Below are 16332 nucleotides of genomic sequence, written 5' to 3' on the forward strand. Positions count from 1 at the left end.
TAATTGAATTCTTTTCAATGCATTTTTCCATTCGATGTTGTAATTCTATATTTTTATAATGTAAAAAATCAAATTTAATCGAAAGTATGTTTTGCAGTGCTTTTCATAAATATTTTCAATATTTTTATTTAAATTAAAAAAGTAGATCAATCAAACAGAAAGAACAATTATTGTAAAAGTTGGAAAAGTTTTCCATTCAGAAGTGAGTGAGTGGACCCTCATTGGCAATTGGAGCAGTGAGTGCATCGCGATATACAATTACAATATTTTAACAACTTGGAAGTGTCAATTAAATAAAAATAAATTTTAAAAAATTTAATAAAAATAAGTATAAAGAGGCGAAATATATTAAAGGACTCCCATTTGGAAGTGTATTGATGGGTGGTCAATTTTAAAAGTTGTACTTAATATACAGTTGCTATAATATCTGAAAACAACATAAGAGATATCAAATTTAATATTACAAAATAATAATATAAACTACATGTATTTTTTTATTTAATAGTTTAACGTAATTTGGATATCTCGGGCACACCGATTTGACAGTGAATTTTAGTAAAGCTACTAATCTCACCGTTTCAGATGATTTCCTTTAAAGATACGTCATTAATTTGAAAATAAGCTTTTGTTGCTAATTAAATATCAAAGTTGATTAAAATATTAGGATTATAGTCACTGCAAATTTGCCTCTGTGATTGAAGAAATTGATTATATCTTTAGTAGTTTTGTTGGAAACAAGCTCTAAACTAGAAGTTTGAAAAATTGAAAAAAAATTTTAAAGTAAACTCCTGCAATATTATTTGATGAGAGATCCATCAGTTCATCTGTTATAATTGCAGTAACCCAATGTATCCAAAATATAGCAAATGCAGCCAATTACATTTCTCTGTAGAGTTGTTAGTGTTTCAGAACAGAAAATCATTTTTCAACTCTAGCTGTTGCTATTGATTGAGTAGTCAAAATCGTGCGAAGATATATTCTTCTTAAAAATAAGTACTGCAAATTACAAAATCTCAGTATATGCAACAGTCGTTGATATATCCCCACATCGAAATACATATATATGCATATAATTTTCACAGTAGACAACGACATTTGATCGACTCTATATTTCTGTGTGTAATAGCTCACGCATAGCTCCTGGTTATTTTCCTATATGGGTATGCTTGCATTTACATAGTAATCTGTTCATAGATTTAGAGTATTACTCCAAGTCCATTTCCTCTAAAAATTCTAATATTAATTATAGCTTTACCTCTGTTGGTGATATTTTTTATCCAATATCAACTGCCTAACTAGGTACTTTTTTCTCTTAAGCATCAGTGTTGGGCAAATAGAGGTCTTCATCTTTCATGCTTTGAGGTTCCAGTCCCCACAAAAGCTACTAGTTCTATAAGAGTTTTATAATGGGATAGTTGAATAGACACCTACAGTGCTCTGTCAAAATTCTTGCAATGAATCTTTAAATAGTTTTAGGGTGAATATTTGTATAACCGATTTTAATTCTGTTAGCCTTTGTAAATTATCCAAGTATATATTTCTTCCTTCTCCTCTTCTTTCTTAATGGGTAAGAAGAAATTGCCACCTCCCAAGCAACGAAATGGTTCCAGCTTCACAAACAACAAAACTAGTATGTAAAATATATTTTAAAAAATTTATAATAATTTTTTGAGCGGTCACAAAAAAACGAATAAAAAAAATTTTAATATTTTTTTTTCAACTTTATAATTTTTTACATATTACTTGTGTATATACATTTGAATATATGTAAATATTCTTGTTTGTCTAATCTAAAAGTGCACAACTTTCCAAAACTAAACTGAAGTGCAGTAAATCAACATTCACTATATTTCATTATTTTTTTCTATATTCCATTTTTGTCTCCAAATTTTTTGCTTTATTAGATTTTATTGACCTATTTTTTATTTTATAGAGAATTTCTTAAATTTTCATACAAAAATATGTCAACAAATAAATTATCATTCTCAATGGCTTTTTTAGTGCAGCAATGATTGTAACAACTAACAGAACAACAACAACAACAACAAAATCCACAATAAAAACACAATCCAAAATAAAACAACAAAATCCACAATAAAAACAAAATTCAAAACAGTAACGAAAACTAAAAAAAAAAGTAAAGAAAATCAAACTAAAAAAAACTGCAAGAAATACAATAACAAAGATGCATGACTACCATAAATCCCATAAAATTGAATCTGTCCCTATATGAGCATACGGTGTTTTGGGTCGTAAACCTGGAAACCTGAAAATATAACATTTATGTCTATTTTTTGTAAATAAATTTGAAAAGTTTTGTTTGGCTTTGTTTGCTTGTATTGGGTGACAAGCCAGAACAAAAACAAAAACAACAACAACAACAAGTTTGATAAATACATAAATTTTTTTAGGTCTGATATTCTTAAAGCCAGTACGAGTAATGCACGAAGATATGAGAGCATAGATGGATGGACAGTTGGACAAGACAAGCAGACAGACACAGTATCGCAGTTGTGCAGTTGTGTTGGCAATATGTTGCGTACAAAGTAAAAGAATTTCTTATGTTTTCTGTCAAAATGATAATAATGACTGTCAATGTTGTTGTCATTTGTTTCTGTGTTGTCACAATCAATTTCGATATATTTTATACAAGTTGCAGACATGACCTTTCATTCCCGGGATATCGTATGCGTATGTGCACAGTACATAGGACGGCTTAATTTCACTTGTTTAGCAAAATGTTAATTTTTTGATAAATTGATACGATTACTCTTGCTGCGGGCATAAATGTCAAATTAATGTGCTACAAAGAAGATAAATACTTACTCTTATATGTTTACGGAAAACATATGGATATTCCATCTATGTAAAAGTCTATTAAATTTGTTAAAAAATTAAGATTACACAGAAAACATATGATTTCATTTAAAAATTGATAAAATTTTGACACATAAGTTTGAAGTTTTGTAAAACAATAATATATACTCTAAGACATCGTATGAATTGGTTTATAATCTAAATAAGTTATGTAGTATTAGAACATCACCTTCTCACAACTCTCCATCCAGATTTGTTACTTCAATAGCATTTGGCATCAGTCAAGAGTATAGTTCCATTAAACAGTTAACTTGGATTAATATTGCACAAAAGAAATATTGGCGCTCCAACTTTAAAAGAATTTGTAACTTTTATCGCATCATATCTTTCTAACTACACAACTCAAAAATTATATATCTACGTAATTTTGTTTTATAATTTTTGAGTTGTTAGTCAAAACTTTTTTGAAATCGGTATTATTATGTTGAAGCTGTTTTGAGTTAGTGCACTTAAGCACTTTTACTCTTTCTTAACTCGAGGTATTTTCAGAACCCCTTTTTACACCTTGACTAGATTATTGTTTATCACTTCATCAGACTAAGCAATAATTGAACTCAGATCTGCATACCTCCCCGAGGAGCCCGTAACCATTTTGAGATTTGATTTGATTCTGCCTTCATTAGAAGATGAAAGCCAGGAATTCTCCTGATGAAGGTAGAAGCGAATTTTCCGAAATAGATATAGGAATATGCAAAAAAATACGATCGAAATAAAAGTTAAAACCCTAAAAAACAAAACCGACTTTATATACCAACGTATTTTATCTTGTTTACGTCAGTTTTGCTTTCTGACCAATTTCCTACACCACAGATAAAATTTGATTAGTTGACCATATTGTGTATTTAAAGATTAGTTTTCCAATTTTTTTATATCTAAAAACGATTGATTTATTTAATTGTATCTGTCTTTATGGTGTATTTTCTCTTATTGATGGACTATGTTTACCAAAGTCCATGGTTCTATGCTTCACTTAGGAGAAAATAAATATTTTTTTTTGAATGGTTTCAATGTGGCCTTATATGTTATGTACTCTATGTGTATAAATGATCTTCAATATTTAGCATTAATTGTCATAACCTAAACACTAAGACTAGCATTACAAAGACTATTAATAAATAATCTTCTTAATATCAGCCAAGACTAAAATATAAGCTGTATGAACAAATATTTGTCAATATTCCGAATCTACGATTCGCTGCTCTGCTACTGTTTGGTTCCGACTAACTCGGACTAACTGCACAATAGTTTTTACTGGGCGATGAGTTTCCATTCTTATATAAACGAGTAATAATGTTCTTTGGAAACTATCAAAGATATTTTAATATATCGTTGATTCTACTTATCCTGTATTTAACTATTATATATTGATTGATGCTAGCTACTGATAATTTCTCGATTGATGCTATGGGTGCATCCATACTTGTATTATTCCTATGAATTCCGAATATTTTTCGAATATGTTCCGATTATATTCCTAAGATGCTCTGTCTGACTATCTCATTTACCTTACAATTATTTGACCTATTTTAATTGAATATACTTTCCGTTCCTCTTTAAATTATTTAAGATCTTAGAAGAATATTTTAAGTAACAAAGTTAATATGTTTCATATGACGGACTTGTGTATTTGTGGTAGAAAAAGCAATCAAATTTTAATAATTGCAATTTAACTTAGAGACAATTCACAATTTTGACAAACGTTTCATGTCTTCAGCACATTAAATAGATTAAATTTATAAAACCCAACAAATACACACACACTCGCACACAAACACTTTAAGAACATTTATAGCCGAACCATTTAACTTGCATAAATATTGGCTTGCAATAGCCATTGACATAAAATTAACCCTTTTAATACTCGTATTCGAATTTATATGAGAGTGCAGACATCCGATATAGACATTTACGGGCACATAAATAATAAGCCCTACCAACATAAACACGCAACAGACAGACAAACCGGCAGCATTGCTACCAACATCACCACCATCAACAACAACAACAACAACGACAAAAACAAATACGAAAGTGTTGACAAAGTCGCGACTACAAAAAATGACAATATAATCAAAAAAATCAAAAAAAAAAAAATCAAAAATATGCACAAAAAAAAAACAATAAATAAATAAACAAATAAAAATGGAGAAATCAAATATTTTGATAAATATGGAAATGCATAAATAACGGATATGCCGGGTACAAAAATAAATAATCACTTTCATGTCGAAATACTGGAATTCAGGAGCTCAGTACGTTGTTGACAGTAGTAGACATATTGCGAAAATATTGATACAAGCAGCATTTACGATATATTAAAGATAATTCACCACTCACAGTCACCCTACACCCCCACACATGCATTCGTCGTAATTCGAATTTTTTACCTTTGCCATAAGGTGGTTTTTGTGTTTGCATATATATATATGTGTGTGTGTGTGTAGAGTATGTAAAATCAATATTACACTTACACAATGACAACAATTTGATTTTTATCGTCATCAAAGTGTCGCTGTAAAAATTTTACTGATTCATACCATATACCATATACGATATACGTACATATCTGTGAATGAAAAAAGGGTTAAGTACGAATGTGGCTTTTTACTGGTGGTTGGAGTGAGGTGGTGTGGAGTGGAGTGGTGTGGGAAATAGCTTTTGAAAATATTGTTTAACAATGTCAGACACACAAATTTATTTATGGTCAATTGAACAACAAAATATTGGTAATAAATTGAATGTTAATGCGTTATTTTTCATTTTATTGATACAAGCATGCCGTCAGGCTGTGATATCCTCAATTGAATCAAAATCCACCATAACAGCTTAACAGCATAATGGCATAATGGCAAGGAGATAAACAGTCCTTCATTTGATTATGATAAAAATTGAATTTAAATCTAAGGATATTAGCATAATTGGGATAACAGAGAGTTTAATAATGTTAACATGGATATGTATGTAACATATTCCTAATTTTTAAGTATGACACGCCAATAAGAAAATATCTGCAAAACGTGATAGTTTTCTATTCGCTGAAGATGGACATGAACACATAAGGTGAAACATAGGTTTTTCCTTCTGAACAGAACCATAATCACCATAAAGATAATTTTAGTACAAGCTCACTACATACCTTCCTGATACACAGTGACCTATCATCACCTGTACTATAAAACTAAGTGGATTCGACTATAGTTGAAGCAGTTGAATAATGCTTTGATTCATTTGGATATCGTATCTTGATGTTTGATAAAACTCTTCATTTACCAATGCTTTTATAGTTAACCCTAAGTACTTGTATTTATATTAATAGCGAACTTAGTCGTTGCAAGTGTGATACTTATATCTAATCCATCATGCAAAAAAGGACCCATTCGACCCATTTATATTATTTTATTTTTGATTATTGATTAAAGCTTAATTTCCCCACATTAATATAGTAATATTTTGTAATTAATATAGTAATACTGGTAACAGAAGCACATCAACAATAGTACAAAAATAATACAAAAAATTGTAATAATTAGAATAACACACTAAATGTAATTTTAATTTTCTCTTTTAACCTGGAGATGTCTTCAATGTTTGAATTCATATTCATATTTTTTTGACGTATGGAATTTAAGGGTACCAGAGAATTGCAGAAAGTCCTTATTTTCATACTTAGAGGACAGTCGTAAAGAGCAAGCATAAGTGCGTATAAATATTTTTCTGCTACGCTACTCATACGCACTTATACTCACCACACAAATGATTCATGGGTATTTTAGTTAATGAGTGCCGGTGCTAATGACACAGCATCACAAAAGTAGGATCATAAGGTACATTTACGTGCATAGAAAATATGATTGTAGTAAATGATTTTAAGATTTTTATACAAAATTTTTTATCCTTTACTTTGGAACTACAAATAATATTAATTTTTTATTATTCGTTTTGTTAAGATATTTGTTATTATATAACAAAAATTGTAATTTATGAGACTAGCATAAAAAACACTTTTAAAAGTACACTTAACCCAGAAACTCCTCGTTTGGAGTTTTTCATTACCATTTTACGTCATATCCTCTCGTTGCCGTCAAAAGAAACGTTTAATTTCATTTAGCAAAAACGTCCCAACTTTGTAACTTTTTTATACGGAAATCGCTGGAAGCGGCGTCACCAAGGCCGTAATCGCTTAAAAACTCTTATCAATATTTTCGTACCGAAATGTGAAATGTGAAACTAGCAATAGGAATCAAAGCAAAAACTTATAATACAACCGCACGTGACTTGCTTGCCATATTGAATTATTATTTGCTTTTTCAATACCTCAATCTTCCTTTAAGCACCAACTTCCTTCTGTCACTTGTCTTCCTTGCACAAGGATATGAATTCCACGAAACAAGCTGAGACAGCAATGGCAGCAACAAACATTCGAACAGTCTTACAGTCTTACAGGAGCGCATTCCGGCTGCCTGCAATGGTAGGACAAAAATGTTGTAAAAACAATTTAAAACCGACGAAAAAAGTATCTGAACGTGAAACTGTGACGAAATGTATCTGTTAGAATGTTCGTTGCTTGATACTGTTGTTAGCACTATTTCAAGTTTTTCTACTTAGCTTTCAGAAGCACACTTCGCAATCGAAATACGAGTATGACAAATAAAAGGGGCAAGTGGAAAGTGGAAAGTGGAAAGTTTGATAAAACAATTTTTAACGCACGCTTAACTTTGTTTCTATTGATTTGATTTTCGACGTTTTTTATGCTTTGTTTGTCTTGGAATTTTGCATAAAACAACAATGATGTTGAGAGTGAATAGGTGAAGGGTAGAGAGATAGTCAAATACAACAAAATATTAACTGGTACACTCTGAAGGCAACTCATTGGATATTATTGATACCGGATGGAATTGTTGATGTTCGTATTTATATTTTATATTATATTAATTATACTATATATCACATACACTATATATTACATATATTATATATATTGCAGATATTATAATAGCACATCGGCTGATAAGTCTATAGAATGACATACTCTCAGCGTAACTTATGTATGCAAAATCCATATAAATTTTCAAAAGTGGCAACTCAAATGATTCCTGTCAAGATTACATGACAGTAACACGATTTATATTTATTCATTTATTTACAGATATTTTAGGAACATTACTTTTTATACTATCAAAAAAATAGATTCAAATTTCCTTTCTTGATTTATCATTGGATAAATCCTTTTGATGGGAAAAAAATTCTATGTTAGCAAAAGCTTGGATTGATAGAAGCTGCTCTGATTTTGCTTCAAAGAAGTGGTAGTGCTAGAGAAGTGATTTGCTAGCTTTAAACGTGACTGTTAAATTTCCTTTCTTGATTTATACATGCTTTTTAATGGGAAAAAATTCCCTGTTAGGAAAAACTTAGATTGATAGGAGCTAATCTGATTTTGCTTCAGAGCAGTGGTAATGCTAGAGAAGTGATTTGCTAGTTTTCAACGTGACGTGAAGATGCCTAAAAGGTGTGGTGACACGGGAAAATATCAAAAAAATCAACAACATCCTTTAGGCAAAACATGAAGTGAAGTTGCAGGGGATAGTTGAATAGCTGGCACTTTAAAGATTTCAAAGAAATGTATCAGCTACATTTTGCAAGGTTTGTAAAAAGAAATCACCTTGAGAAGTTGATCCCCTTTCTGAGTAATAAAATAAGACGCTTAAGTTTACAGGATCCATTCTTAATCGCAGTCACCACGTACCCATAGATCCAAGTCACTGTCTCTTGTAATCAATCAATCGATCAACACCTCTGGCCTCTAACTTAGGGACTACCTCCATTTAAAACTCTTAACTCCTAACCCAACCATTCCCTTGCACTCCTCATTAAATCATCTTTTAAACAAAACCAAAACCGTTTAAATCACTTATACGCCTACATTAACATGCATTCATAATACATAAAGGATTAAAATGAAGTGTTAAACATAACTCCAAAGAGAACAAAAAATATTAAAAAAAAATGTTAAAAGGGAAAATATGAAAATATGAAGAATAATAAAAACCGACAAGCGGCAATAAAAGGAAGTCTGCTTTCAAGGGTAAAATAAATACAAGTGCAGCATAAGCAAGTTGTATTGGCATGTGGCATAATGCTTGTGGAGGCGGTAGGGGGTAGGGTGAGTACACCAAGCCACATCATATGCGAGTTGTTTTGTGCTTATTATGCAGTGATAATAGCAACACACCAGTGCTTAAGGTTGCCGAGCAAATGCACGATTGCAGTTTAGCACATTTCATTTGCAGCATTTGAGGCTGCATTGTAATTGCTATCTTTCACTTGTTTTTTCCTTTATTTTTATTTTTATGTTTGTTTTTATTTTTATTTTAAATTTTATTTGAAAATATTATAGCAAAAACAAAAACACACTTTTACATGTCGGCATTTAAATGAATATTTGCTTTGAGTTATGAGTTAAATAGCTGTGAAAGTGCACAATTGAGTACAACTTGAGTGGTTAATAAAGCGCATGAAAGCCCACTCAAATTAAGTTATTTCCATTTAAGCATTCAGCAAAAATAATAAATTCTATAAATTCTATTAAATTTATTATTTTTGCATTCAGTAAATGAACAGTCAGCGTCCTATTGTAATCAGCAATGCGGCACATAAAGACAGCGCCATTCTCTGGCAAATTAAATTGAATTAAAATAATAGACATTTTTGTCATTTAAGATTAATAAACATTTTACCCTTGCTTTGAAAAATATAGTTTTGCTAAATTACAAAAAATTTTTGTTTTAATCATGTTTTGTCCTGGTCACAACGTTCTGGCCACCCCACGGTCTTCGCGATATTTTCTTTACACACACACACATATCTTTACATTTATCTTCACATTTATCTTTACATTTATCTTTATCTTCATGCCTTCATGACTGTCTACAAAGTAAGTGATATTCGGAGTACAAATTGCATAGCGTAGACTGCCTTATCAATCTGTATCTCAAGAAGATCGAGTAACTACACCCCTTCCAATTTCTATTTTAGATAAATCTATTTAGATGGCAACTCGAAAGTCACATATCAGAGATCAGTTATTTTTGTTAGGGCATAATTTTAGTTTCGGAATTCATTTTTGGTAGCATGTAGTTAGTGGATCCGTACTTTGCTGCCTTTCACTCACACGTACACAATATAATTGCAAATTTATCAGCACAACCTGGAAAAAACACCTATAGCGGTTAAAGATAAATTATATTTAAGCCTTCTTGAAGTGCACTATTGGTTGTTTCTACAATACCCAAGCACTACAGTTTATATCTTTTCCCAAACGGTATATAAGTGAAGTGAGTATACTGTCACATAAGCGTTTAGATATATAAATTTTAAGATTTTTCAATATTTCGACATCATAAAAAAAAATATGTGATGAAAATTGGTGTCGAATCGATAATTAAGCAGAATTTTTTTTGAAACACATATAATATCGAAAGATTAAACGTAATAATTTAAAAATCTTCCTTCATAAGCGTATATCAGTGATAATAGCGCTTAAATGCATCTAGCCTAAGTAGTGTAAAATTATACTACGTTAGGTGTTTCTCGTTACTTAAGTAACATCTGAATTCCTTACAATTGTGCAAGTAGTTATTAGAAAAGGCAATGATGATTCCAAATTTATAACGGTACAGAAGTTAGTAACTACACCAATGACATTAAATCCACAAATTATATGTAATCAAGAAAAGATTGTATCGGTTTTTGAGAATAATAGACTCCAACATGAGTTATAGAATTATAGAATTATACACAGTCAGAAAAGTTATTTCAGATAACGACTTCTATAAATATATTTGATTTAATTTTCGATATAGGGACACTGGAACATTTTTCACACCATTGTCCCGGTTAAGCTGAAAGCAGACAATGTTTCCCAACTCGCTAAAATATTTCGAAGTCAGAAAATAAATGAATATTTGTATTTATAAATAATACCACTTCCAATTGGTCTTTGGTCCAAGCTTTTGGAATTACAAATGTCCTTAATCTGACTGAAGATAACGTATCGTTTTTACACTATATCCGTACTTTTTCTAATTACTGTTGTGACAGACTATATGTATGTGGACACCCTACTGACTTTTTATTCTTCAATTTGCTTATCCCTAACTTTTTGAACTCTAAAAATTAAAGATAACAGTGACGCAGCCATTACAAAACAGTCACGTACCAATTACGTATCCTGCGAAGATACTTCACTGACCAACACCAAGATTAATATACCATACATTTTATTATGAAAAGTAATACCTGATATATACATACCATATTTTTGAATTCATCCCATTATGATTATAAGTACCTTTAATATTTAAAAATGAAAAGCTGATTAATTTCAAATTAAAAAATTTTCATTACGTCGAACAGTGCTGTTCTGACTTACCAGTAATGTTTATTAAAAACTTTTGTTTTTTATTAAATTTTTATTTTTATGAAAAAAATATACACATTACGAGGATATCAAACATTTTCGAAAACCAATTTATTTTTATGTTATTTATCAGGACGCATTTATCTACATTGTTATTTTGCGATTTAATATGCCGACATTATGCCGTGCGGCAACCAAATCGAAAGCGGTTTGATTTTGTACTTTGTATTTTGTACTCCATATATCTGCTATCTGCATTGATGTAACAATTTCGTTTAACAAAAATAATAATAAAAGCACACATATCATATCGAACGGATAAATCTTGTTAACAGCAGTCAATTGGTATGTCTAATTTAATTGGTTTGGCTTTATGGGCACAGTGCTTCTAATGGACCAGTTGAGAGACCCTTAAACATTGCTTAAATTCGCGCTATGCCTATTAAAACGCCCCAACGATTTGCCACAAAATTATGCAATTACTTTAAAACCACCCTCATCTTCGGTATCTTCGGTATAAATATAAATTCCCATATAAGTTAACCAAAAGAGTAGCAACAGCCGAAGCAGCAGCAGCAGCAGCAAATCAACCGAAGTTGGATAAAATGCATCATTATAAGTGAGCCGCACCAGACAAGCTTCCGGTTGAAATTGGTGTGGCGACTTCAACCCTAGAACTTTGTATTTTTTGTTTGTTACAGCAAATAAATTGACAGAATATTCAAGTTTTAAATTCTTTTTGTGGAGCAGTAAAACTCCACAACCGCGTTGACCATCCTTACAATTTTGGCTGGCTTTTTGTCAATAGGATTCCCGAAGTTCTGCTCTACTTCTGTTATTCTCATTATAAGTAACCCCTTAAATGATGCAACTACTACTACAGCACAGAACAGAACATTCAAGGGTTCAAAGTTAAATTTCTATTTAGACAAAATATTATTAAAATTATCCTTACGCATGTTGGCGCATAAGAGTGGCTATAGGAACACATGTTAGCGTTTTTATTATTTATTTACCCAACGGAGAGATCCACAATAACACAATATAAGTTTATTTCACCAAACACGACGACGATTCTTTTAATATTTTTCATTTTTTCCAGTGCTTGCGTAAAACTTGGAATGGGAACTATCGTCAGCAAAAATTTAATCCTTTTAAGTGGTGCTGGCTGCTACATGATGACCCTTTTGATTTCGAAAACATAAAAACAAAATTAATAAAATAAAATAATATATGCACATACATATATAAATACATATATACATACATACATATAGAATAGAAATTGTAGAAAAGCATATGGTTGGCACGGCACTTGGTATGTAACTTCAAATTATATAAATAATAAACATTTTGGGATAGAAATGGTAAAAAGTGTACTGCAATCTAAATTTTCACCAAAATGCATACATATATATGCATATAGACAAACTTCCATAACTCGAACTTCTATAACTCGAATTTTCTATAACTCGAACCAAAAGTAGTGCACCAAGGTCTTAGAGAGCAAATTACATACAAATCTGCTTCCATAACTCGAACTTCTATAACTCAAATTTCTCTATAACTCGAACAAAAATTTTGTTCCGTGCCAATAGAAATATTTGAAAGAGCATTCTATAAGTTGAATTTTTGTTTTAAGTATAAATGCATTTTGCTGTTAGGGGAAGTCCCTTTTTCCAAACTAAATGTTTAATTTTTTTCTTATAATGCTTCTTTATGTAAATGTCAGTCACTGGCATCGTGATTTAAAATAAATAAAATAACTTCCAATGCTACTCCTTACCATTATATTGAACTTGACAATATACAGACGACTATTGAGCAAAATAGCTCTAAAATACTGGATCCAATTCTAAGCGCAACGCAAAGTAATGATGATGATTCGTTAGATCTAATAATTCATCAGCCTTACAAGAATAAAGTAGAAGACTCATTTAATATTTTAAATTTATATTTGCAAGCGAATGATACTACAACTAATGATCAGTATAAGAGTATGAATAAAGTGGAATCTCTTTTTACTGAAAATAAGAAACAAAACTAAAGACCCAAACCCTAATTTCTAAATATTTTACTTCAGTATAACTTTTGTGCTTTATTTGATTGCAAAAAAATTAATATCTGAAAATGTAATTCTAGTTCCTTTCAAAAGTACAAAAAAAAATAGAAAAATTTTCTAACTCGAAGTCTCCATAAGTCGAACCTTTTCTTTGCAAAATTGGACTTCGTGTTATGGAAGTTTAACTGTGTCTCCATATACATATGTATGTATAGTAGATATGTATTTATATATACAATTACTGTACCAATAACTCTGATTCACTTAAAAAAATAACAGCAACAAAAATGTAAAATATCTAAATAATACGATATAATATGCCATCGTTTAAATAGACTTATTTGAGGTTTACCAGCTGACATACTCTTTACAATGTATAAAATAAGTATATACAAAAATATATATCAAATATAAAAACCATGTGTTTGTTATATACATATATGCTAGAAATTTATTGTTTAAAAAAAATACATAAAAAATACTTCATTTCAATTATTTAACAAATAAACAAAGAAACAAACCATTAACTATATCCAAGAAAAACTATATGTTAAGAGCCTCTATAAATTACTACAGTCAGTATAAGTCGACTGATGAAATTAATTTGGAACTTCTAAAAACCAACATTACTTGGCAATATCCAAAACAACTCCATGTTCAATCCAAAATTTTCCTACTATTTTTCCATAAAATATCAACAACTAATATTAGTTAAATATTATCGATTCTTTTATTACTGAAAATGATCTACGAAGTATTTGTTTTAAAATATTTATTTAGAATATGAACAAAATATGTTGATAATGCTGCCATGTTGTTGTTGTAATTGTTACAAATGTTGGAAATTGATCTAATGTTGTTTACGTTGCTCGCCTTTGTTGTTGTCTTTACGTTTAGGGCACTTCATTTTTTTTTCTTTTCTATTTGTTATTGTCGCTGTTGTTATTATTCTGCAAAATTATTTCTACATGCCCTTGTTTTGAAGAAAAACAACAACAGTTGCGGCTGCACTGCATTGAACAACGATCTTATATTAAATAAGAAAACATTTGTGTTTTCTACACTTACATATGTGAACATTGTTTATTTCATTTTAGTGGTTACAATTCAATTTATTTAAATTTTAAAATTGCATATATGTCAAATATGATGAGTTAAATTTCATCTTCACTTCTTCTGTTTGTGAAGAATTGATACTATTGACATTTGAAGTGTAGCGCGAGCTAATGCAGAACCGTTACATTTTTAACAATTTCTTTTGTTTTTTAACGCTATTTTTCCAAACTTTTGCAAAAAGCAAAGAGAATTCAAAAAGTTCACGACAGCATTGATCAGTCTTGAATTGCATTCTTAATTGTCCAACGCAAATTAATTTAACTAAAAAATAAAAATGAAAACTACACGCGATATGTTAATCGAGTCGTTACAAGAATTATACTCCAGGCAAGGGGTATCTCTTGTAAAACTAAAACGACATATTGCTGAAAAATATGAGATCACGCTGTCTCCAATTAGAATAACACTGATTAAAAAATTTGTAAAAGCGTGGATAACTACTGGACAAGTAGTAAATGTTACGGGCCGAGGTTTAGTGGGTAAATTTAAATTGAAGAAGAAAAATTTCGTACCAATAGACAGTACAGTTACCCAAAATACGACGCGTTCCTCGGGCTTGTCACGTGAGCCAAATCATTCCAGCACACCAATAAGTGTGAATGCTCCGCCGGCTGTACCATTGGCACCTGGTCCGAGCAAAAGGCGTTTATTTACAAATATAGTTCATGCTACTGATACTGATACGCCTACAACTTCAATAGAACGTGCTCGGCAGCATAACAGTGATGAATGGTTTGTGTCTATTAACGCTGCCACGCAAACTAGAAATTCTGAACTAGATGCGAGTGAAATTCTTACGCCAATTCCTACAACATTACCACAAGCACCAGCACCAGCACCATCAGTTCACCCAATGTTGACCAGAAGTTCTAGAAAACGCAAGTAAGCTTTTGGTAGCAATTAAGTTTAATAAAAATAATATAATCATATAATAATATAATTGTTATTGTTATAATTGTTCTAAATATTAAATTTAAAATAAAATTTAATCATTTCAAATAAGTTAATGTAATTTATATTTTTTTGTGTTTTTGTATTTGTATAGTAATGAACTATTAATATATGTATTATTTCAGTTTTGTTTTATATACGTAAAATATTTATATATTTTACTATTTCACTTATACTTAATAATGAAAATATTACTTATTAAAATAATGAAAATTAAATATTATATATACTGGAGAATTTAAAATATTAAATTTCAGCATTTATTATGCATTTAAGTGAATATTTTTTTGTTTGATACAAATACAAATAAATATTTTTTATTTTATATTTTGTACCTAATAGTTTGGTTGAAGAAGTTTTAAAAATTTTATAACTATTGAAAAATAGTTTTAAAAATTTATATTGCTTCGCACTTGGAATTATATTATGTTAAGTATATATACTATAGAATATATATGTTAATGATAAAAACAGAGATTATTGTTTAAATAAATGTTTATTAATTATTAGTTTAAAATTAGAAATTAAATGTTTATGTATATGTTTATAAAATTGAAGTACATTATTATTTCCAACTTAAATCTTGTAAATACTTTTTTGTTCCCTTTGATAAATTAATAAAAATTAAAAACAAAAAACTTTGTTTTATTTTTAATTAGCTAAACTTTTGTTGAAATAATATTAACTTAAGGTGAAGCAAAAAACACAAGTTCGACACATTTTATACTAAAATGAGAACGTTATGCAAAAACAGAAACTAAAAAACGCCATAAAATATTTACTACACAATACAAATGCGCACACTTTCCTTACTTATTTTAACTAAATTTAAATTTCTAATTGCTTTTTATCTAAATTACAATTTTCAGAATAATTTCGTGGTGAATTGTTTTATTATATATTGAGATAG

General features: G+C 29.9%; 1 protein-coding gene and 1 long non-coding RNA gene across 4 annotated transcripts; one reads left to right on the forward strand and one right to left on the reverse strand.

The window, feature by feature from the left end:
• Window positions 1-287: 287 nt before the first annotated feature.
• On the reverse strand, window positions 288-3126 carry LOC119683903. 3 transcript variants are annotated; one of them, XR_005252705.1, is made up of 5 exons: window positions 1744-1859; window positions 1495-1627; window positions 1256-1437; window positions 485-1184; window positions 288-427 (listed from the first exon to the last, which is right to left on the reverse strand). It is a non-coding gene; the product is annotated as an uncharacterized LOC119683903 (long non-coding RNA). The 3 variants fall into 3 exon arrangements; XR_005252704.1 differs by lacking the exon at window positions 1744-1859 and adding an exon at window positions 3047-3126 and having other exon boundaries at window positions 288-1184; XR_005252703.1 differs by having other exon boundaries at window positions 288-1184; window positions 1744-1856.
• Window positions 3127-14442: 11316 nt separating this feature from the next.
• LOC119684306 lies at window positions 14443-15359 on the forward strand. Its single transcript, XM_038098320.1, has one exon. It carries the CDS (start codon window positions 14746-14748, stop codon window positions 15355-15357), a length of 612 nt encoding a protein of 203 aa, XP_037954248.1. The 5' UTR covers window positions 14443-14745; the 3' UTR covers window positions 15358-15359.
• Window positions 15360-16332: the final 973 nt, after the last annotated feature.

Source organism: Teleopsis dalmanni, chromosome 2 (assembly GCF_002237135.1).
Source record: "Teleopsis dalmanni isolate 2A chromosome 2, ASM223713v2, whole genome shotgun sequence".
Classification (NCBI taxonomy): Eukaryota; Metazoa; Arthropoda; class Insecta; order Diptera; family Diopsidae; genus Teleopsis; species Teleopsis dalmanni.

Coding starts and splice junctions, on each gene's coding strand:
- LOC119684306 (XM_038098320.1), top strand. CDS start 14,746: ATGAAAACTACACGCGATATGTTAATCGAGTCGTTACAAGAATTATAC.